The 23941-nt window shown below is 41.6% G+C and overlaps 1 protein-coding gene across 4 annotated transcripts in view; it reads right to left on the bottom strand.

The window, feature by feature from the left end:
- Nucleotides 1-23941, bottom strand: part of SNTG2 (syntrophin gamma 2) — a 217319-nt gene that overhangs the window by 86170 nt on the left and 107208 nt on the right. For all 4 annotated transcript variants that reach the window (XM_080999175.1, XM_080999174.1, XM_080999173.1 and 1 more), the window contains exons 5-6: nt 23069-23112; nt 22918-22959 (exon numbers count right to left, since the gene is read on the bottom strand). In XM_080999175.1, the coding sequence (XP_080855301.1) occupies nt 22918-22959; nt 23069-23112 (86 nt within the window). The remainder of the gene's footprint in view (nt 1-22917; nt 22960-23068; nt 23113-23941) is intronic.

Raw genomic sequence — 23941 nt, 5'->3', positions numbered from 1 at the left:
TGGTGTAAAATATTCTATGTAGAGGTTAACAAAATTGTGGGTTGAGTTTTTGCCCATGTTTAAATGAGAAGGTATTTATTTCTTTATCTTTTTCAGGGTGACAAACATGCCTTCCTGAACTCTATTAATATCCACTTTAGGGTCTGGAATGAATTGATGTCTTCTTTCCAGACTAGCCACATCAGCTAATCACTTTGCCCCCTATCTACTAATCTGCATGATAATGAAGCTTTCAAAGCTGCATCTGATGCTTTTAAGTTTTTGACAAAACTGTTTCTAATTCTGAAAGAGTAAATGGACTCACAATTGCTCTCCAGATCATTTGTTGAATAATCAAGAATATTGTAATAATGGAGGAGGGAAATCCTGTTAGTATGCTATAGCAACGAGTTATAATTTTATGGCAAATCATGTCACTCATTCCAATTTTATCAGTTAATAGAGAAGAGTTCTTTTTTATCATTTGCAACCTCTGTTCTGTATAAGCAGTATTAATAAACACAACTCTATATTCGTTTAAAAAGAGGTCAATATGCAGTATTTTCAAATTATCAGCATAATGCTCTGACCCTAATTATTTGGTAGCTGTTGACCCTGAACATCAGGATGATGTGTGATGCATCCAATGATCATAGCATATTTGGATGGTCAGCAAACCTGGTCATCTTAGGAATATTTACTGTGCTCTTAGCCCTGGTGTTGCCTCTGGAGAGACTAGAAGATTGGTTTATCATGAATTTGGATGATGTTTCATTCAACTTTCTGTCGCAAACATGGAACTTGAACTCTGAGTGGGGAAAGTGTCAGAGAAGCGGTGGAAACAAGGTGGGTAGGAGAAGGGTTAAGCATCCCTTAGCCTGGCCAGCACCTGTCTCTTCCAAAATGACTCTCTTGACACCCCTTTTCATAGTAGCAAAGTGGAAGTTGGGGCTGACAAATAGAGGTTGTCAGAGAAAAATGAACATGACGAACCCCAAAAACCTATTTGTGTCAAAGATTGGGATAGATACAGGCATAAAAGGATCAATTACCGTATTTTTCGCTCCATGGGGCGCACCGGACCATAGGGCACACCTAGTTTTTAGGGGGGGAGCTTGCCGGGCTGGGAGCGGGGGAAGCCCGAGCTTCCCCCGACCCCAGCCCCCAGAACGCAACCTCGCCGTCGCTCCTGGAGCTTGCTGCTATCCGCAAGCCTTCAGAGCCCGGCGGGAACTCCCGCCGGGCTCCAAAGGCTTGCGGATAGCTGCCTGAAGCCTGGAGAGCAAGAGGGGTCGGTGCGCACCGACCCTTCTCGATCTCCAGGCTTCAGCGAAAGCCTGCATTCGCTCCATAGGATGCACACACATTTCCCTTCATTTTTGGAGGGGAATAAGGGCGTCCTAGAGAGCGAAAAATATGGTACCACTCTCAAAGGAGCAAAAGCATGTAATGTCATGTGATCTGAAAGAAATGCCAGCCATGTGGAAAGAACCCAGTCCACCATGGATAGAGAATCTGTGGCCCTTTGAATGTTGTTGGGCTTCAGCTCCCATCAGCCAACATGATCAATGGTCAGGAATGATCAATTCATCCAGGAACATCTGGAGAGACAAAAGTTTTCTAACCTTGATGTGCCCCCTGTAAGCTCCTTGGAATAACAGCAAGATGAAAAATGTGAATGCAAAGCAGAATCTCGCAGCATCCTAAACATATTATGACATATGTTTATAATAATAAATTGTGACATGTGGGGTTTTTTTCGGAGTCAAGCCACAAAGTTTGCAGATATGACACCAACAGGACTGGACTGAACAGAGACTGAGAAAGGCTAGCTTATTACCAAAAGTAATCATCAATGTTCATTTTGCTTTGCCAATAGATTCAACTGGATCCATTTCAATTTTATTTCTTATCTTTTCCCACTGGACCTTCTCTACACTTGACTGTGTGAAAATGGCAAGCACCTTCCTTGTGCATTGTTATAGGCCAATAAAGATTTCATTCATCTGACAAAATGGGTTCAGGCCCATGAAAGTTTATGCCACCGTAATGTTTTTACACTTCAATGTGTAACAAATTTTATTTAAACTAAAAACATAGCCAATAACTGTGCAATCCTTTGAGTTACTCCCAATTAAGTGTATATAGGAGTGCACCTTTAAATAAAAAGGAAATAATGTAGGTTCCAACAAAAGCTACCAACGTGTTATTTATTAAAAGCTGCTGGCTTTTCACCATCTTATAGGGTGTTACTTTAGAGTCACACGTGATGGCTAAAAGGCAGGCCAAACAGATCTTCACATTCTGAAAGTGGAAGGAAATCAATTTCTGTTGCTACAGGAAAGAATTAATGATACAGAAGGTTGTTAAATAATAGATGCTTTATGGCAACAGAAGCTTTTAACACAAATTCAATATATAAACAAAGATGCAGTTAAGTTTGTGCATTCTGTTGGTGCTTTGATATGCTCTGAGTAAGGGAGAAATAAAAGACAAGGTTCTTCCACCCCTAAAATTACTGCAGCAAGAAATTATTACAGTGAAAGCGAAAAATGAAACACCAAATATGGAACGGATGTTGCTACATTCCAGACCGATTTCTCTTTTGAAGTGTTGTTCTAATGATTCTTGCGAAAAGAAACCTTTATGCCAATAGAAAAAACACATTACCTTAATATATTCCCATTCCTTTTTACAAATCAGTTGTAGGACTTAGTTGCAGGCAATCACAAAGAGGCCCATTCATTTTTCACTAAGCTGAGGAAAGATGTGAAGGCATGGCTAGAGCTGGAGTATTCCACATTGCCATGTCCTGTACCACTTTCTGTACTATTCCTTTGTGGTGATTCCTAGATGAATGTGCAGTTCTCTAACACGGAGATTAGGGGTGAATCAATCAGTTTACTTCTGCACCAAGTTACCTGACGTTTGTTCATTGTTAAGTCCACAGCTCATACAACACTGGCTACAAACCCATGGTATTTTAAGGAAAGATAGACTTAACTCAGAGCCCAGCTCACTGAACTGCTCTGGACTTTAAACTAGGTTGATGAGGCTGTATATCAGAAAGGGAAATAGCTGGCTGCTGGACAATATGCTCCAATAAGTTGTAGCCTTCCTTGGATAGCACCATAGTTCCCTCCGCCTTTGTCAGCTTCTGAAAGATAACATGTCCCAAAGCACTGACTAATGATGGGCCTAATTAACCTCTGGATCATAAAGACTCAGTTTATTTCTTATTATAAATCAAGAGAGAATTGCATCTCTTGCTAAGGATACTATCAACCAAGGTAGTCCATAAAGAAATGAATTGCTCCTCTCACCACGGCACATCCCTTTCCATTGAAAGTGCCAGCAGCAATTAGGTAGCTTCAAAGTTGAATGATTGGTAGGGCCTGAGAGAACAAATGCCTACATCAGCTTTGCAGGCTGGCAAGCATAAACAGCAATCTCTTGTTCAGCTGTGACTAGCACAGGTTGCTCCAAACACTTACAGCCTTAAATATTAAACACACACACACACAACCTTCTTCCAATAAAATCAATGATGCTGTCTTCTGCAGAATATAGGAAAAACCAACAAGGTTACATTCCCATTTCACACTCTGCTGTCTAGACATAACACTTAAACTGCATTATGCTATTTTTAAATCCGAACGCAATCATCTTGCGTCGACCCATTTGTATGTGCTGAATAGGAAAAGAACACTACGAAACAATGACATACAAAGAAAGAGGATGAGTGAGTGGGGGGGGGGGTGAAGGAAAGGCTGAACATAGATAAGTAGTAAAGAGGAGTATGCTTATTTAGCCAGTATGAGAGGTTTTTATTTCGGAGTGTTGCAACCATATCTCTGATGGCTATGATGCCCACTGTGATGGGCAGGCCCAGGTCTGCCTCCTGATGAGGTCTGCCAACCAGGGAGAGATAGCAAGTTGGTCAGTCAACCAGGAGGGAGGGAGGGGGAGGAAGAGAGTTGAATTCAAGTTAGATGCTGAGATTAGACATACGTGGGCAGGGGACTCTGACTAACTGAATAGATTCCTATAGGAGTTATCTGTCAGTGGGGACAGATAGTGAATTGGCTCTCAGTTTGAGATAGGTTCTATTTACCTGAGGGGACCATTAGGATTCTAGAAGGGTCTGGGACTGTTTTATGGGTAGTGTAAGGCAACAGCCGTGCTAGAAAGAATTTATGTGTCCAGTGACAGCTTTAAAGCCTGAAGTTAAGAAAGATCTTCAGTATCTCTACAAAGACCATTTGCTTGAAACAAGGTGTTGTGCCTTTCAAAAGCAACCATTAAGCTGTAACTTCACTGAGTGTAAACAAATAAAGTTCTAGTTTTCTTCCAAGAATGTCTCATCTCTACTTAGATCCACTGGACGAGGGTTAAGTGGCCACTTGTTTTGCTTCACTTAATTATAATACTTGGCTGCTGTTAAACATAAGCACTAACACAAACAGTTACCGTATTTTTCGCCCTATAGGACGCACTTTTTCCCCTCCAAAAATGAAGGGGAAATGTGTGTGCGTCCTATGGGGCGAATGCAGGCTTTCGCTGAAGCCTGGAGAGAGAGAGGGGTCGGTGCGCACTGACCCCTCTCGCTCTCCAGGCTTCAGGAAGCTCTGCGCAACCCTCGGGAGACCGGCTCCGAGGGTTGCGCAGAGCTGCCTGCAGTCCCGGGATCAGCGCAGCTCTGCGCGGCCACTGGGAGCCGGGCGCCAAGTCCCGCCCCGCTCCGGATGGCCGTGCAGAGCTGCCTGCCGTCCCTGGCTCAGCACAGCTCTGCGCGGCCACCGGGAGCCGGGCGCGAAGTCCCGCCCCGCTCCGGATGGCCGCGCAGAGCTGCCTGCAGTCCCGGGATCAGCGCACTTCTCCCCATCGCCAGCCCCACAAGCTTGGGGGACAGCGGGGAGGCAGAGCGCACCTTCCCGCTGTTCCCCGACCTAGTTCTTCCAGCCCCGCACCTGGGGGGGGGGAAATAATTTTTTTTTCTTTATTTCCCCCCCAAAAAACTAGGTGCGTCCTATGGGCCGAAGCGTCCTATGGAGCGCAAAATACGGTAATTTAAGACCTCTGCTGTGAGAATACAAGGTGATAACACACGTATAAATTACAGGCTATAATAGTGGCCAGATCACGCAGTTCCCATCTTAAGTGAGGGTGTCTGTATCCCCTGAATGATCATTTGCCTTGCCAGCTTGGCCATCCTCTTCCAAGATGGCTACCTTGCATGTGCTGCTAGTATCACCATATTTTCCATGGAACTGAGAGATATGGAAGGAGTTAGACACAGATTACTGGGAAGGAAGAAGTCCCACTTTCTCTAGCAGTAAGCAGTGCAATAAAGGCAAGGTATAAAAGACCACAAGATGAACTTGGAAGCTGTGGGTTGTGTTATAAATTATGAAAATAATTCTACCAATTTCTGTATTGGGAGAAGCAGGTTATCTCCAGATGGTGGGCAAAGACTGCTGGGGAAAATGGAAAAGGCATTCTATTTGGCATTAGTAATAGTATTTAGAAGGGGGGAAATAGGCAGCACATGCTATGGGCTGGGAGGTCTCTCTTCTCTTCTTCTGTCTTATTATCAGTATAATTATCAATTTGTTAAATCTCCCAGATGAGTGCCAGCAACGTTTGTTGTTATTATTCATTTATTAATCCCTTTTTATATATAATAAAATCAGGGTGAATTTTGTGTAAGACCCTATTTCTATGTTCTGAATGGGAAAATAATGCAACGAAACAATGCTACTGAAAAAAAGATTGTGTTTGATAAAGGGGAGGCTGCAGAGAGATAAGCAGCAAAGGGGAGCTCATCTGTTTAATCAATAATAGTGGAATTATTCCACTTTTTGCATTTCCAGTGATTAAGGAAATGCAAGCTTTATACACAGGTATCACCTGAATTTGGCCTCTAATATTCCTCACTTTCTTCTCTTCCAAAAGAACAGATGAACCAGATAGGGAACGTCTTTCCAATAGAGGCCTACCTGGCACTGCCTGCCTGTCAACACACTGTAATGATTTGGCTGTTTGGACAGGCCTTTGGGCTTCATGAGAATTGATTCTTTGGAGCTATCTATTTGCTATTTGTTGCCATGGTTATGCATTTCACCACTGAACTTTTAAATGACTGCCATTGTTCTATTATTACTTTTACTGTTTTGCATTTTTTTGTTGCCTTGGCGGTCTCAGAGATGGGGAAAGTGGGATAAATATTATTTCAGGTCAATAAAGAAATTCCTTTGCTGACTGTCTTGGACCACTCTCTCATCATCAGTTGTCCTTTTGGTGGATTGCTATCAGCATGAAAGCACAGAGGTAAAATTCTACTATTTACATTACACGCAACTCCTGATTTTGTTGTTGTTGTTTAGTCGTGTCCAACTCTTCGTGACCCCATGGACCAGAGCACGCCAGGCACTCCTGTCTTCCACTGCCTCCCGCAGTTTGGTCAAACTCATGCTGGTAGCTTAGAGAACACTGTCCAACCATCTCGTCCTCTGTCGTCCCCTTCTCCTTGTGCCCTCCATCTTTCCCAACATCAGGGTCTTTTCCAGGGAGTCTTCTCTTCTCATGAGGTGGCCAAAGTATTGGAGTCTCAGCTTCAGGATCTGTCCTTCCAGTGAGCACTCAGGGCTGATTTCCTTCAGAATGGAGAGGTTTGATCTTCTTGCAGTCCAAATGATGTGTGATCATGCACACACATGGTGCCGAACCTGGAACTAGCCCCAAAATGTCATGGGAAGGGGCGGAACGGGCTTACATGTGCTCTACCGAGGTGTGTGGGAATCCTTTATCACTTAACATGGTGAGCCAAGATTTCCCACTCCCGCCCCCCAAAGGAGGTTTAGCCAGGAATTGTTGATTGGCTTTCAGTCCTATCAGTCTCAACATATTTATTCTTATTCTTTCTGTAAACTGCTTTGAGGTTTTTTTTACAATCAAGCGGCATATAAATTTTATGAAATAAATAAATATTTTGTTTGCAGAAAACCAGACAGTAACACATTATGCACACACCCACTCACTATAGAGATGGGGAGATACTCAGTTCAGGTCTCATTTGAAGTTGAATCTATCAAATTTACACTTTCCCCAACAATATGTGAAACGGAAAACCACTGTCCTCCAAAATTTTAAACTTAACAAATTTTTGCTACACTGCTCACCGACCAAAACAAATAATGTTTACCAAAAATGCATATTTTAGGGGGGTGCATACATAAAATGACTATACTGGTGAAAATAGCACACAAAAAAAGCCAATGGGGGGGAAAACACTTGTCAAAATGTGTACTATAGTGGAAACTGCATATAAACATTTGCTTGTTGGGTAAAATTTGCTCTAAAATGCTTATGGTTTTCACATATAGCAACAAAATGTGGAGAAATGGATTTAAGGTTGGGAAAAAAGAGAAACCTAAAGCAAACCAAAATTGACATATCATCCCTACTCATTGTGCTACACTGTAAAATGCTGCAGCAGCCAAAACACACAAGAGGAAGATTGCACATGAAATTTTGTATATACAAATGATACCCAATAAAGCTCAACATCCTGCTGAATAACATGTTTTATAGGAATTTATGAAAGATCTAGAAGCTGGAGTAATTTAAGATTCCTCCAAAATGTATTTCCAATTATTACTCCTCAACATTAACATCATCTTCAGTTTTGGAATATGCATTTGTGGGTCTAAAAACTTTATTACTGATACTAACTATTACACATTTCTCAGCCATCCTTTTGAATAATTCAAAACCCTGAGTGTGGGCAGCAGGAGATGTGGGTCTCAAGAGCATGATACTGTTTATTGGACTGTTGACTTGATTAACACAATAAGGAAATGGTTACAATTCAAAGAGCCTTCAAGTACTTTAAGCGATATTGATTTCACTGAATTTCAGCATGCTTAACCATCTCTGGTTTCTATCTACTGTATTAAGTAGGCTAACTATACATTTTATTGAAAAACACATTTGTGTTCCTTGCTTCATCTCATTCTTTTATGAATATACCCTTCTTCATGTTTTAGAGAAAAGTACAACTCTCACTGCTGACTTTAATGCAATATGACATAGGAGCCTTTGACTCAGGAAAATGAGATAGTTGCCTTAAGGAAGCCAGTTGGGGAACATGAGTAGGTCATGATTTCTGTGAATTTGAAAGCATTTTACTTTATTTTTAAGTTAATGTTTTAACTTAGAGTTAACTTAATGCTGGTTATACTTCTTTATTATTTAAGATTTTTCTACCTTTAATGTGTCCTTGACAATTTTAAAGAATATCTCTGAAAAAGATTGTTTACTGATCTACAGTGGTGCCCCGCAAGACGAATGCCTCGAAAGACGGAAAACCCGCTAGACGAAAGGGTTTTCCGTTTTTGAGTTGCTTCGCAGGACGAATTTCCCTATGGGCTTGCTTCGCAAGACGAAAATGTCTTGCGAGTCTAGAGATTTTTTTTTCGCTTTCCCCCCTCTTTATCTAATCTGCTAAGCCTTTAATAGCCTTTAATAGCCTTTTAGCAGCTAATCCCCTAAGCCTTTAAGCCTTTAATAGCCGCTAAACTGCTAATAGCGCTAATCCGTTAAGCCGCTAATAGGGTTGCTTCGCAAGACGAAAAAACCGCTAGACGAAGACTCTCGCGGAACGGATTAATTTCGTCTTGCGAGGCACCACTGTATATTCAGCTAATGAACAGCCACTGTATCTGTGATCCAAGCCAAGATAATGCAAAGGATTTAGGACTAAACTAGATCTAATGTACGGAGACTCATTGTGAAATTCCCTTTTTAAAACAAAAACATAGTAAGAAGTTCATCTGGTGCTTACATTGTTGTTTTTTCCAAGACCAAAGATCTTATTTTGCCAAACTTTTCAGCTTTGATTTTGATTGTTGATTTTTTTTTAATGCTCCTTTGAGATTTACTACCTTATTAGTTTATTGCGATGTTACTTAATGCTAATAATTTGGCTGTATGTTTTCTTTTCATGTACTGGCCCAGGAAATTTGATTGAAGGGTCTTTTAAAATGCCATAAATAAATAAATAAGCCTTGTTGGGGGGCTTTTTGGCGTGACAAATTGGCATTTCACCCAACCCAATCAAAACAGGTGTTTTTTATGCCTGTAATTTTAATGAATACTTTTCTAATCAATATAAAGAGTTTGTGAAACTTCTAAACATCAAATGGCAAATATGAATGAAATAGCGCAAAACAAAACAGTTCTGCTGAAGCCTAAGGGCAAATTTTCACAGTCTGGTTCATAAGGAAGGAAACTGTTAGAAGCCTTATGGCCACATACTTGATATTTTTAAATAAGGAAGGGGAAAGACATTCCTGAGAATACTTGGCATGGAGCACTGAAAAGCATTTAGTTTTTGCATATTTTTTGTTTAAAGATTTGTGACTGGAGCATTAGAAAACTCCATTATGAGCTCCACAGTAGGGTTGCCATATGTCCGATTTCCCCCTGACACATCCTCTTTTTCAGGGTCACAATTTCTGTCCTGGCAGATTTTTAAAATTGGGCAAAAGATCTGGGTATTTTGGTTTGGTTTGTGCACACATGTCAGATATACTGTACATATGTATGGCGGTATACACACACACATATATGTAACACACACATACAACATGGTTTATGTTCAGTTCAAATTCAAATTCATCCATATGATTCTCAAAATCCTCCCTCCCCAGCAGTCATAGAATCAGAATGATAGAGTTGGAAGAAGGTTACACACTGACAAAAATGCTCACTTGCACTACAGATTCCTGATCTGTCATTCCCTTCCCATGTTGACACCATCACATAAATTCAATTGTCTGTATTATTATGATTTTGTCATGGAAATTAAAGAACATGGCTATGAGCAATATATCGCCGCTTCTGTGGCCTACATATAGGAGGAGTATTTAAAACGAGAGTTGTCACCGTGACTGGTAGTTAGAAGTCAGCAAAGGTGTCTTTTTGGCTTGCTGAAATATGGCAACCCAACTGTATAGCCGAAGAAAAAAGCTCACAGCAAAGTAATGTATTGGTCACATAGTGAATAGGAAAACACAATAGAGATTTTACCTTATTGGGCTGAAATAAGAAACAACTATTCAGCTTACACAAGATTCAGGCTTGCATGCTCTATTTCTTCCTCTTCACCTCTTTCACATACCACAGGAGAGGAAGAAATTGAGCATGCAAGCCTGAAGAGAGCCTTGAAGGCGACATGAGTGAGAACACATCTCCAATTATAAATTCAGACCCTGGCATGTTTCAATTCATAGTTTTAACAAATCACAGTTCTCCAAGTTCAGACAACAAGGGAATTATGGTTAGTTTAAAAGCAAAAGTGCAGGCCACTTCCCATTTACACGGGGGTTACGTTCCAAGGAATTGCAGGTTTAAGTGAAATTGTATATATTGGGAACACCATTGATAAAGCCTGCAAACACCCTCTAAACCAGAGGTCAGCAACCTTTTTCAGACGTAGGCTGGCTGGACCATGTGGTGGGCCAGACTATATTTTGGGGGGAAATTGAAGGAATTCCTATGCCCCAGAAATACATTTTAAATAAAAGCACACATTCTACTCATGTAAAAACACACTGATTCCTGGACCATCTGTGGGCCGGACTGAGAAGGCAATTGGGCTGCATCTGGCCCACGGGCCTTAGGTTGCCGACCGCTGCTCTAAACCTATGGAAACCCTTTGAAAATGCAAAAAAACCCAACCCCAAACTTCACCACAATCGCTCTCTCCAAACCTCCTTTCTCAAACTCGAACTGCCCATAGGACTCAAAAGTCAGTGCAAGGGCTTGTGGGATTGCTAGACACCATTTCTGTCGTTTTCAGGCTCTTTTAGGGCCATTTTTGTGCCACTTTCTGGTTTCACGGTGATGCACACATGCACAGTTGTGTGTGCCTTGATTGTGCATAAATGCGAAGTTTTCAATTACCTCTTTTGCCATTTGAAGAAGGAAGAGAAGTAAAGGGGAAATATCTGATCCCAAGATGCAGGCAGAATCATTCACTGTCGTACCTGGTCCAAGTCCTGTTGCCGATCAAACAGAGGCTGAGAGTCTCTGAGGAAGTTTTGCCTGAGAGTAGAATCCACATACAAAGGCAGGGAATCCAGAGGATCACAGAGCCAAGGGTCCAGTTCAGAGGTCAAGAAATCCAGATGGAGAGCAGGAAGCAGTGGGCAATTACAGGGGCTGTTTCCAATCTTTGACTGCTGCTGAGAGCTCTGTTTAAAGGCCAGAGCCAGCTGGTTCTCATCAGTGCCTTCTCCTCTGTGAAGCCTGATCAGCTTCAGGTGGAGTCACTTCTCCCCCTTCTCCTCCTTCAGGCTTCTGATCAGCAGGCGAAGCTGCCTCCTGGCCTATGACATTCAATTAGCGTTCACATGGTTTCCTACTGTGTCTGATCCATGCTTTTAAGACAAAGAACCATACATGTGGATACAGTGGTGCCTCGCAAGACAAAATTAATTCATTCCGCGAGTTTTGTCGTCTTGCGATTTTTTTCGTCTTGCGAAGCACGGTGTCGGGAAAGTTTTGGAAAAGCTTCAAAAATCACCAAAGTCTTTAAAAACCTCAAAAAAGGCTACCACACTGCGTTCTATGAGTTGCTCCTCGAAGTCAAGTCGCAACTGTATTAACGGTGTTAAGAAAAAGGAAACAAACTTGCAAGACGTTTCCGTCTTGCGAAGCAAGCCCATAGCGAAAATCGTCTTGCGAAGCAGCTCAAAAAACAAAAAACCCTTTCGTCTAGCGAGTTTTTTTGTCTTGCGAGGCATTCGTCTTGCGAGGTACCACTGTATACTGACTCACTTATGAGTTTGAGCTAGTGCAGCAAAGTCTTCCCACTATTGATCAGGTATTTTAACACACAATGAGAAAAAGTGATTCATTAGCTACTGAGCTGGACTTGGGCGTAAGAGAAATGCTGAATTAGGCACTTCCTCCGTGACAATGACCCACTTCACAGACATATATGTCCATTCTGATTTATACTAACGCTTTCTGTTGTCACTTGAGCATGCTGATACTTCTCTGTTGTTTCTCAGTGGCCCCATTTTGTCACCAATCATATTAATCAATTGCCCACCTAGGTTTGCTTTTAAACGGAACAATGCCTCCTGGTAATTTGTTGCTCTAGAAGAATCTCATCCAAATTCAAAGAATATAGAGACATTCTCAATTTCCCCACACCACAGGGTGGAGATAATAGCACATGTAAGACTTTCTCCCAGCCATTGTGGGAGGCATTTAGCTGTGCACAATTCTTTTGTAGCTATAAGAATGTTTGAATGACCCAATCGCATGCTCAGGGCCTGGTGGAATTCTTTACCCTTCCAGCACAATGCTGTGGGAAATATCCTTTTGATTAGGCCCAGACCCCTTGGCTGGCTGCCCCATGTAAAAATAGTTCATGGGCAAGAAGTTTGAACACAGCTGGGAAAACTTCTACAGGATGCCAATATCCACTTAATTGTAGTATTGTCATTGAGTCAGCTATAGAAATACTATTATATAGAAATTTGTATGAATAGGACTATACATGGGGAGTATATATATGTATGATGCTTTTTTCCTTCTATTTTATCCCAATTGAAAAGAAAGTCAAATACTGTTGACAGATTTAATCCCTGCCCCCATGCCCCTAAAAAGATTTTGTATGCATTTATTAAATGGGTTATTTGAACACTGAAAATATTTCTACACAAGCAATCTTTGGGAATGAAAAAAAAATACGTTAATTCACACCAGTTTCATATAACCATATGGTCTGAAAAAGTCTATTATGCTACATTTGCTTATTTCACGTATCTGTATCCTGCCACTTAGTCTGAAAACTTTCAAAGCAGAAATTAAAAGCACAACAATACAAAAATTAGGAAAATATTTGGAATCAAAGGCATTACAAGCAGTCACAACATAGCACACAATATACAGACTCAAAATCTAAGAGGTGTAAAATATCTTAGAAGTTTTAGGAAGTCCAGCTAAAGTTTAAAAAGGCCTTCACTAAGCACTAAAAAGACATCAGGTATGGTGTTATGCATTCCATAGACAGGGTCTGCTACAATGACAAACGCCCTAAATCTCACTGTTAGTCACTATAGCTCCAGACTTCAACAAATGGAAACGCTCAGGGGCCACTAGGGGAGGCATCAGAAGATGGCTGACAATAACATCTCTCTGACCCACACGAGGTAATTTGGAGGCTATGATGGGAGTAATTAGCCTCCCTACCCCCCCCCCCCAGGATGGTGGGGGGGACTGCCCTTGCCTGCTGTGCCCTATACAACCCCCAAATTTGTGGGGATGGGGGCACTAGGCACAAAGCCCTCCTGTGGGATTTCTTTTTCTTTCTTTCAGCCTTAGATTATGAGGAAGCAGTTGCTGCTTCCACTGTTGTTCAAAGTCACAGCACAGTTTGGTGCTGAATCTGCTTTGGTTGCCCTGATGGATGGTCTTTATTGGGGATTGCGATCCTATTGCTCTTGCTAGATCTCTCATTGGCTTTTGATAGCATGGGATCCTCCTGGACCATCTACAGGCAACTAGCATTGGTGGAACTGTTCTACAGTGGTTCCAATCTTATCTCCAGGAGGTAGCGCTGGATGAGTGCTTTTTTGGCCCCCAGGCTCTTTACAATCTACATGAAGCTATTGGGCATAGTCACCGGGAAATTTAGAGTGAGGTGTCATCAGTATGCTGGTGATACCCAATTCTATTTCTCTGCAGCATCTGAATCAGGAGTGGCTGAAAAGGCTCCTGCGTCTGAATGCAGTGGCTAATACAACTGAGCCTGAATCTGTCCAGTACTATTAATTTTACAGAATGCAATAGTCTACAGCAAGCAAAGCTGAAACTCCTGCCTACTTTCCTTTCCTGTAGCAATACAGATCTGTATTCAGCTTCCACTGTGTTTGTCTTGGGCATAGGGCTTACTTATTCTGCAGAAGTTCATATTTCCCCCTTTGTGTACAAGACCTGTTGTGTATCCAACCTTTTGGTGTAAAGTTGACGACAAGTTCACGTAAAATGTTTCTTGGTTCATATAGCAATTCACCCTTGAGGGGTGAAACAACTGCTTGTTAACTACCAGTCGGTTAAGATGTGAAACTCAGCAGAGGTAGCCACATGGTAAAGTGTCATTTTAAATCTAAGGACATCTACAAACATCCCAATTCACTCTTGAGTGTTTTTCATTTTCTGGAGTGCACTCAAAACTAAAACAGCATAGGTGAAGCAACAGGAGAATCAAATCAGAATGCAAATGAAAAGCGGCTTCAACCAACAGAATAAATTCATACCTTAGCAGACTCCCATCAGCGCAGCCAGCATGACTCACGATCAGGGATAATGGGAATTTTGGTCTGGCAACATCTGAAGAGCCACCAATTCCCCATCCCTCATATAGATATAGCAACTAAAAGGTTCAGGGTAAAAGATCCCAATGCCTTGCCATCATGAGGTCATAATATGGCATAATTTGATGGGTGGCCTCTGGCGAAAATAGAACTCTGCTCTAGTAGTCTCTCACATGCAGGCAGCCACTGGACCTGATGTTTCCTAATTCCAACATGACACAAGTGTATTAGTGCACTTGCATAGTACTGCTGAGAGACGAGAAAGAATGAAGGTGTAGACCAGCAGCTCTCAACCTGTGGGTCCCCCCAGATGTTGTTGGACTACAACTCCCATCATCCCTGAGCTCTGGCCTTGCTAGCTAGGGGTGATGGGAGTTGTAGTCCAACAACATCTGGGGACCCACAGGTTGAGAAAGGCTGGTGTAGACAGTCCTTTCAATGTTGCCTTCCTTCACTCATACAATGGTCTTTCAGGACCAAAGGAAAGCTGGTGCAATGTTGCCATTCCTATCGGCAAGGGCTTGATAGGGCATTGATTTTGACTAGCTTCCTAAAGATCAGATACTCCTTGAGCTGCTATGAAGCAAACCAACAGTTCTCTGGGTGCAGACAAAGCTAACCTGTTAGATGTAGCTGTAAAATAAAGCCTTGGTAGATTTCAGGAAGAATACTATAAAATGGACGGTTGTTAATGGATATTTGTTAATATTGCCTTATGATACAAATTAATATTTGCCGGGGTTTGGGAAGTAGGGGGAAGCCTCCTCCTGAGAGCGATAACAGATGTTGTTAGTTTCAGCTAGATAAACTGTGATCAGTGGTTCTGTGTGAGCACCGAAGCAAATAATTTTTTTACAAGAGAGAACTGTGCTAATTTGAGCTCACAAGAGACTGACAAGATTTAAAGTGAAAACGACAACGGAACACTGTTAAGACAGCAGGAACATAATTTGTTCCCTAATTTCCACCCCACCCCCCAAATAATAATAATTCAGATTCTGATTTTGAGAGCCAGTGTGATGTAGTGGTTAGAGAACTTGGGAGATCAGAGTTCAAATCCCTACTCAGCCTTGAAGCTCGCTAGGTGACCTTGGGCCAGTCACTGCCCCTCAGCCTCTTAGGGTTGCTGTGAGGATAAAATGGGAAGCAGGAGAAGTCTGTACGCCACCTTGAGTTCCTTGAAGGAAAGATGGGATATAAATGTAATAAATAAATGCAATAAATAATATTTTGCATAAGACTCTCTGTGCCAGCTAAATAATCAAATGCATGATGGGTTCAATGCTCAGACACATTTGGAAGGTATATTTTTTTTGGGGGGGAGGGATAATTATTTGAATCCAAAGTATGAGTGGCCCAATTAAAGTCAGATTATTGAGGAATGGTCTTTAACAGAGGCAAATGTCAGACTTTGTGCACTAAAAGCATCTACCAGGTCAAACCATTGGCCTGCCTAGTTTGGGGCTGGCTACACTGGCTGGTAGTGACTCTCCATGACTTTTCAGACAATGGTATTTTGTAGCCCTACTTGATGATTTCCAGGATTGAACCCTTCAGTATGGAAAACATGTGTTCTGCCACTGAGCTATGGCAGTTCTCCACAAAAAAAGCCACCCACTAGGTTTTTAACCTTTTCGCTGTAGCTCCTTGCACCTTCTGAAAAGCAGTTTGGGGATCTTTCAGGACAGTGTTCAGTGAAATTCAACGGTGCTTACAACGTAGCCAGTGGAAATACGGAAAACGATGAACCCTGTATATGAGAGCAGAGTCTTCTACTTTTTCACAGCGCATGTGGGTTTGAAGCCCCAGTGGGTTGCTGCCATTAAGTTAAGTGGAACTTAGGAGGCATAGGATAGAGAAGAAAGAAGAAGAAGTGCTGAGCTCCCCCCCCCAAAAAAAAATACATAGTTAAGAAAAACTCGATTTAGAACAGGTTTTAGACAGACACGGTTTTGTACCCTTCTTAAATGTATGCATAAAAACAAGAGTGTTCTTCTGTCTGTTGTATTCTACTGTCTACATTAACTGCTTTTCCCCTTCATTGCACAGCTTCAGTTTATCACTTCAATACTATGACACCACACATTCTTACTGGTTTAACGATGATAAAATAAGAATGGGCCTTACATTAATTGCTAACTTAGGTCCCCTTTCACAAAAATCATCCAAGTCACTTGGGTAATAGAGGGACATTGCCTATAAAGTTTCAAATTAAATTCTTGCTAATAGTCGCTATAATCATTTTAGCTTCTTATAATGTGACAAAATTATCATGAATTCAGCATGACTTTTGTTCAGTTATTAAGTTCTTACCATGTCAAGTGAAGTGATTTGAAGCAAAAAATGCTTTTATTGGATTTTCTTTAATCCTTTTTGCAATGTAATGTCATGCGGTGTAATTTTCCCTTCTCAGAATAATATTAATGGTTGTCATTGTAGAGATACTATACTAGTGGCAGATAATCCACCAGAAAGAAATTGCAATAGACAAATGCAAATTTCATTTAAAACTTGGAATAGGTTTTGTTTCCTGATTTCCAGGTACTAGAAGGCACAACTCAAGACCCTCCAAGTGTCCCTATTTTCCAGGAACATCCCTGATTTAGAGAAGCTGTCCCAGTTTCATATTTGATCCCAGTATATTCCATAGGATGTCCCTCTTTTCATTGGATAAATGTTGGAGGGTATGGAGTTATCTGACCCCTGAGCCATCTCAAGGCAATCCTGTACAGTACAGGGAAGTTTTTTTTAATGTTTAATGTTCAAATATGTTTTATATATGTTGGAAGCTGCCCAGAGTGCTGGGGCAACCCAATAAGATGTGCGGGGTATAAATAGTAAAAATATCATTATGGGATGGGACACCCCTATTTTCATCGGAGAAATGTGGGAAGGTATGCAACTCTGGCATTTTAAATAATGACAGCCTCCACAATTCTGTGGAAATTAGTACAGGAGAGTGAGTGCACTAAAAGTAAGGGTACATTGTATTAGGTAAGATCAGGGGCAGTGATAACTGAAGTTCAGAACCCAAAACACGAAAATAAATATTTATGAAACAATGCTGTTATAATAGACAACAGGATGGTATTTGAGATGTTCAAAGTAACAAGAATAGGTTCAACAGTGACATTTGTTTCAGACATACAAGCTCAGCGGTGATCCAAATGTGAACAGAGAGAAGGATTATACTTCTCTAGAGTATGTAATTAGGTCACAGCTCCATGCATTAGCAAAATAGGTAGAGGGGCAAAGCAGGGTGCAGAAGGAGAGGTCATGGTAGAAGTGAATCCCTCAATAAACATAGGCTAGGCCTCTTAGGCCTTCATGAAAGGAATCAAAGGACAGGAAGAAGGGTGCACATGCCAAACCTTTTAAATCACTGGATACTGCAGGTTCCATGCGTGCATTGCTCTTATACTGCCAGCAAATATACAGTCACAGCTGCTGAAAGTATGACAAAGGCCTGAAGGCAGCCTGCCACACATTTCCCTTCAGCCTCACAAGATGTTCTCTGTGAGGCATAAGTCTTCACAGAAGATCCTCTAAGGCAGGCATCCTCAAACTCGGCCCTCCAGCTGTTTTGGGACTACAATTCCCATCATCCCTGACCACTGGTCCTGTTAGCTAGGGATGATGGGAGTTGTAGTCCCAACACAGCTGGAAGGCCGATTTTGGGGATGCCTGCTCTAAAGTCTGAGAGAAAATGCTTTCAGGCTTAGGGGAGGAAACGAGATCCAGAAGGGCACTTTTAAGTGTTTGTCCTATTAGCCTACCTCAGACACATGATTCTTTTACTAGTCACTGGCATTAAATGAGGGCTGGTGAACCCTTTCTTCTGTTTATAACAAAACATATATACCGCTTGATTGTGATAAACCTCTATGTGGTTTACAAAAAAATATAATGCAGCATTAAAATTATTGACAAAAAAAAAAAAAGTATTTAAAATATCCCAAAGATGATTAAAACTGACAGTTTTAATAAAACACATGTAGCCTCGCCGTGTCTGGTCAGGGTCGTCTAAAAAATGTTGGTGCCAAAAGGAACACAGCAAAAGTGGCTTGCTAGTATAAATAGAGAAAGAGAGCTCCAAAGTGTAGGTAAAGGTAAAGGTAAAGGGACCCCTGACCATTAGGTCCAGTCGTGACCGACTCTGGGGTTGTGGCACTCATCTCGCTTTACTGGCCGAGGGAGCCAGCGTTTGTCCGCAGACAGCTTCCAGGTCATGTGGCCAGCATGACTAAGCCGCTTCTGGCAAACCAGAGCAGCACACGGAAACGCCGTTTACCTTCCCGACGGAGCAATACCTATTTATCTACTTGCACTTTGACGTGCTTTCAAACTGCTAGGTTGGCAGGAGCAGGGACTGAGCAACGGGAGCTCACCCTGTTGTGGGGATTCGAACCGCCAACCTTCTGATCGGCAAGTCCTAGGCTCCATGGTTTAACCCACAGCGCCACCCGTGTCCCTAAAGTGTAGGTACACCCACAATTAAAAAATGCATTTTTTACAAGTGCTGAACAAATATTAATTGGCACCTGTAAAAGAGCCACTTCCACAGTTTTCAATGAAGGGTTACTAACCCATGGGAAGAGCCCACTGGAACCAACAGTAGGGAAAGTCACCCCTGCTTTTCGCTCTCCCCTTCTCCTGCTTATTTCTCTCACCCACTGCTTGCCTCTTTCTTTTTGATACCTGCTTTTTCCATTGACCCCAGGAAAATCAGTTGTGGGTAGAGCCAATAGTGGGCAAAATGACACACTTTCCTCTCTCTCTTTGTTTCTTCCATTCCCCTTTTCTCCCTCTATGACACTCCTTTTTCTCTCACACACGCTGATGCTGTACACACGCTATAACTTTAAATCCCATTCAATGCACATTTCCCAACCACCACTTCAAAGAATTCTGGACACGACAGTTTACCCCTCACTGAGTTGCAATACCCAGCAACCCTTAATAAACTACTGTGCTCAGAATTCTTTGAAGGAAAAATGTCCTTCACATGTAAAGTGTGTACACAGCCACACGTTTTGACACCCCTTTCTCTATGTCTCTCTTAGCCTCTCTCATTTTCTTTATATCTCTGTGTGAAGAAAATGCTGGGGACGCGAGTGGTGCTGTGGGTTAAACCACACAGCCTAGGGCTTGCTGATCAGAAGGTTGGTGGTTCGAATCCCCACAACGGGGTGAGCTCCCGTTGCTCGGTCCCTGCTCCTGCCAACCTAGCAGTTTGAAAGCACGTCAAAGTGCAAGTAGATAAATAGGTACCGCTCCGGCGGGAAGGTAAACGGCGTTTCCGTGCGCTGCTCTGGTTCGCCAGAAGCGGCTTAGTCATGCTGGCCACATGACCCGGAAGCTGTACGCCGGCTCCCTCGGCCAATAAAGCGAGATGAGCAATGCAACCCCAGAGTCGGTCATGACTGGACCTAATGGTCAGGGGTCCCTTTACCTTTAAATAAAATGTTAACTAACACTAGGGCTGACCATTTCTTGATGAGATTTAGGCTTGAGCAGACATACCCAGAACTGTGCTGTTAAAGGGGCATTTTTTAAAATGAGTGTTTGGCTTTTCCACGCAGGATGTGTTGCTCTTGAAGTCTGTAAATTGCATTTAACAAGACTATAACTATTGAGAGAGAGAAATGTTGTTTCTACTTTAAGCTTAAAAGGTAAAATAAATATAGGTATAGAATGCATAAAAAAGGGTTAGGAAAAGCTTCAGAGCTGATTTGGATAATCATTTCTCAGCTTAATCTCGGCACCAATAGGATTGAGGTTCTTGCCTGCACAAACAAACCTGTTACACTCCATTTTGAAGCATGAACAATTAAACCAGAAAACCTTTAGCTAACCATAGTTGTTGTTGCTGCTGCTGCTGTTTGCCATTACTAGGAAACTATGGTTACCAGTTTCAAACCATATTTAATAGCATGGCTTGTGCTAAAGTTGATAATTATGGTTTCACAGTTTGGATAAAACAGGAAACTATGGCTAACTAAACATTTCCTGATATTTTACAAATTCTTAGTTTCAAGGCACAAGAACTTCCTGGGCTTTCCCTCTCTGCAGCTCCTTCAGACCTTAGAAGTCTGTGTGAGATTGGTGTCCAGAATGGACAACAATTATTAAATTAAATTAAATTAAATTAAATTAAATTAAATTAAAAGCACATTTTATGTGTCTGGATAATCTTTGTAGAAGAACTTTATAGACGAATGAAGGAAATAACATTGAACTTCTTATTGTGTGGCTTCTGAGCACCATGAGCTAGGCAAATTCACAATACAAACCAGATTTTTTTGTATTTCTGATTTGGGGTGCCCATGAGTGGTGTCCAATTTTCTCTCAGTATAGAACGACTACACCTTACTACAAGGGGCTGAAATTCAAAGCAAGCAAGCAACCAGTTGTGAACTGAGACCACTATTTGCGACCTAGGTCGCTTCCAGCCTATCAGTATTTGGGGAGCAAAATTCATGTTACACAACTGTAGAGCAAAATATCTGTTCCCTACCCCCCCAAAAAATCTGGATTGATGGAACATTGTATGCTACCCTAAAAAGGAGGGTGGAATAACCTACCCACAAAAAGTCAAAATAAATGCTTAATAAACAGGTGGTTGTGCAAGCAGCCTTAGTTGCTAGTAACCACAGCTGTCCTCTGCCATTCTGCTTCTGCTGAGGCGAAGTCTTTGCTTTGTAAATTGCTGGATTTGCTTTATGTGTTACCTTCCTATTTCAGCTTACATGGTCTTTTCTTTGCATTGCAATTTGCTACATCATGCTGCCTGACCTGACTTGCACTTTGATTTCTTCAGCTGAACGAGAAACCCATTGGTCTCCTCACTTCTGAGGAATGTTTTGTTGTCCACCCAAACAGGTGCATCTCTTGATCTTTGCATTGGTATGAAGAGTTTAGCAGAAATTGAAGTGCAACAGATTGAAGGATTTAGACATGTGTGCTGCAGTGTTCAAAAGGCTTTCAATTCAATCCTCTTTTCTTGGAGGGGATTTTGCCTTCCAGGCTGTGTAAAATTAGTTGCTGAGCCACCAATTAAGTTCTAAAGTGTGATGATGCTTTGCAGTTTGGGATGCAGCCAAGTACCAGATAGACAATGGTAAATCTACACCAGTATTAAGTGCAAATAATGCAGGTAAAATAACAAGAGAAGCACCTTAAGATCGAAGATGAATTAATATACTGGAGGGACTGATAGACGACACAGAAGTGTGTTCCCAGTTTAAAATTCAATTTTTTCAACATATCCTTCTCCAACCTCAGTTAATCTACCATTTCTCAAGTGCCCACAACTAACTGCAAATTCAGACTTTGCTTTTCTGTGTTCTGCCTTTCTTGGTAGATGCAGAGGCATATCAAAACTGGCTAATGAATTAGACAGGATGAGCTAATGTGGATCCATTGTCTTAAAAAAGAAAAACAGAAAAGGAAAAGAAACATGGGGTGATTTAAGCAATTATTTGTATGATTAGTTCTGATTATGTTTTTTCATTACAAGTTTCTTAGGAGTTACAGGTTCCCTGCTCCTTCTTTTCTATGTATGTGTGGCAACTGAATGGCGTTAATGGGAGTGTCTTCCTCCCTTCCTTACCTAATTTCCATGATGGAGGGGAGGGAGAGTAGAGGTCTCACATGTGAACAGAATAGCCAGCACAAATATATAAATGTGTGTGTGTGTGTGTGTGTGTGTATGTGTATGTGTATGTGTGTGTGTGAGTATAGACTTCATCCATGTGAAGAAATATGCCAACAGCTCAGGACCACAATACCTCAAGGACCGCCTCATTCCATATGAATCTACCCAGACCCTGAGATCACCTTCTGAGGCCCTTCTTCATGTGCTTCCTCCAAGAGAGGTCCAGATGGTGGCAACACGAGAATGGGCCTTTTCTGCAGTGGCTCCTTGTCTGTGGAATGCTCTCCCCAGGGAGGTTCGCCTGGCACCTTCATTATAGACCTTTAGGCGCTAGGCAAAAACGTTCCTCTTTAGCCAGGTCTTTGGTTGATTTGATTGACATCCTATGCCCTTTTAAAATGTGTTTGGTGTTTGTGTGTTATTGGGTTGTTGTTGTTTTTCTTTTGATTATGATTATGTGCTTTGTGGTTTTATACAGTGGTACCTCTGGTTACGAACTTAATTCGTTCCAGAGGTCCGTTCTTAACCTGAGATACCACTTTAGCTAATGGGGCCTCCTGCTGCCACTGCGCCACCGCCGCGCGATTTCTGTTCTCATTCTGAGGTAAAGTTCTTAACCCAAGGTACTACTTCCGGGTTAGCGGAGTCTGTAACCCGAAGTGTTTGTCACCCAAGGTGTTTGTAACCCGAGGTATTCTGATTTTATCCTGTGAACCACCCTGAAACCGACAGGTATAGGGTGGTGTATAAATTCAATTAAATAAATAAATGGCTATGTAACTTTTAAAAGTGCGCTGAGAACTGTACACTGGCAACACAGCAAGATTAACATCCTAAGTAACATACAGGAAACAGTGGTAAAGAAACAATCTAAGGAGCAGAACTTACCACTTCTTCATGGGTGGCACCTTCTACGTTTATGCCATTAACCTAAAAATGTCACAAAATGGTTATTTGAAATATCGGATTAATATCAGAATGTTATACAAGCATCAAAATAGTAGCACACTTTTGAAGCAGTTGTGTAGAGTAAACTGACCTGTATTACTGCATCTCCTATAAATAACATTCCTGACTGGTCCGCTGTAGAGTTATTTGAAGAAAAGAAAAACCACACATTAATTGAGAGACTTACAATAAGGACATATTTCTTGCAGCAGTTTGTCTTAAGCAGGGTTATTGTACAAGTCACTTCTACAACTGCCTCTCTTGTAAAAATGCCAGCAGCATAGCAATCACCCAGCAAAGCTAAATAGATTGGTAGCAATTCTAAGGAAATTAAGAGGGCTGATTTCCAGTCACAAAAGATTATTTAATATGGAACACAAATGTCACTTCCCACTAATGATGGATTTCATTAAATTATGGAGGAAATATAATTCACATTTTTCATTAGCTTTGGTAGGACAGTAAAATAGGAATTCTGCCTCCCTTGTTCTTTCCTCCTGAAAAGATGTGCAGAGGCTGCTTTAATCAAGGAGGTTGCACAAAGAATTTAATAAAGCAATTTAGTGTGAACTTTGAATCCACTTCACTGAATAGAGTAACCCGATATATTATTTCAACCAGTAATTTGCGAAGTTTCTGCAACACGAAATTAATGTGAATGTCACCTTGCCAGCTGCATGCATAACTAAAGCAGCATACAATCTCTCCTATTCTAAGAAACACGTTTTTCAAAGCCTTGTCTCACATGATAGCACTGTTGTTTTTCACTCATATTTTCAATGGCTTCCTAGAACGTTGCTCTAATTAGAAAAAGGAAATAGTTAAAAGCGGCATAAATCAAGGTCTACGGTCTAGTTCAGAGATGTGCTGCTGCCCTCAGTTTTCCTACAAGTGAACAGTGATGGTTCACTCTGGACTGACTCCCTCCTCCTTTCAAAAATCTGGATGTTCATGTAATTACCAA

This window comes from Podarcis pityusensis (assembly GCF_964106645.2).
Source record: "Podarcis pityusensis genome assembly, chromosome: 3".
NCBI lineage: Eukaryota > Metazoa > Chordata > Lepidosauria > Squamata > Lacertidae > Podarcis > Podarcis pityusensis.
This window is presented reverse-complemented; position numbering and strand designations above follow the sequence as displayed.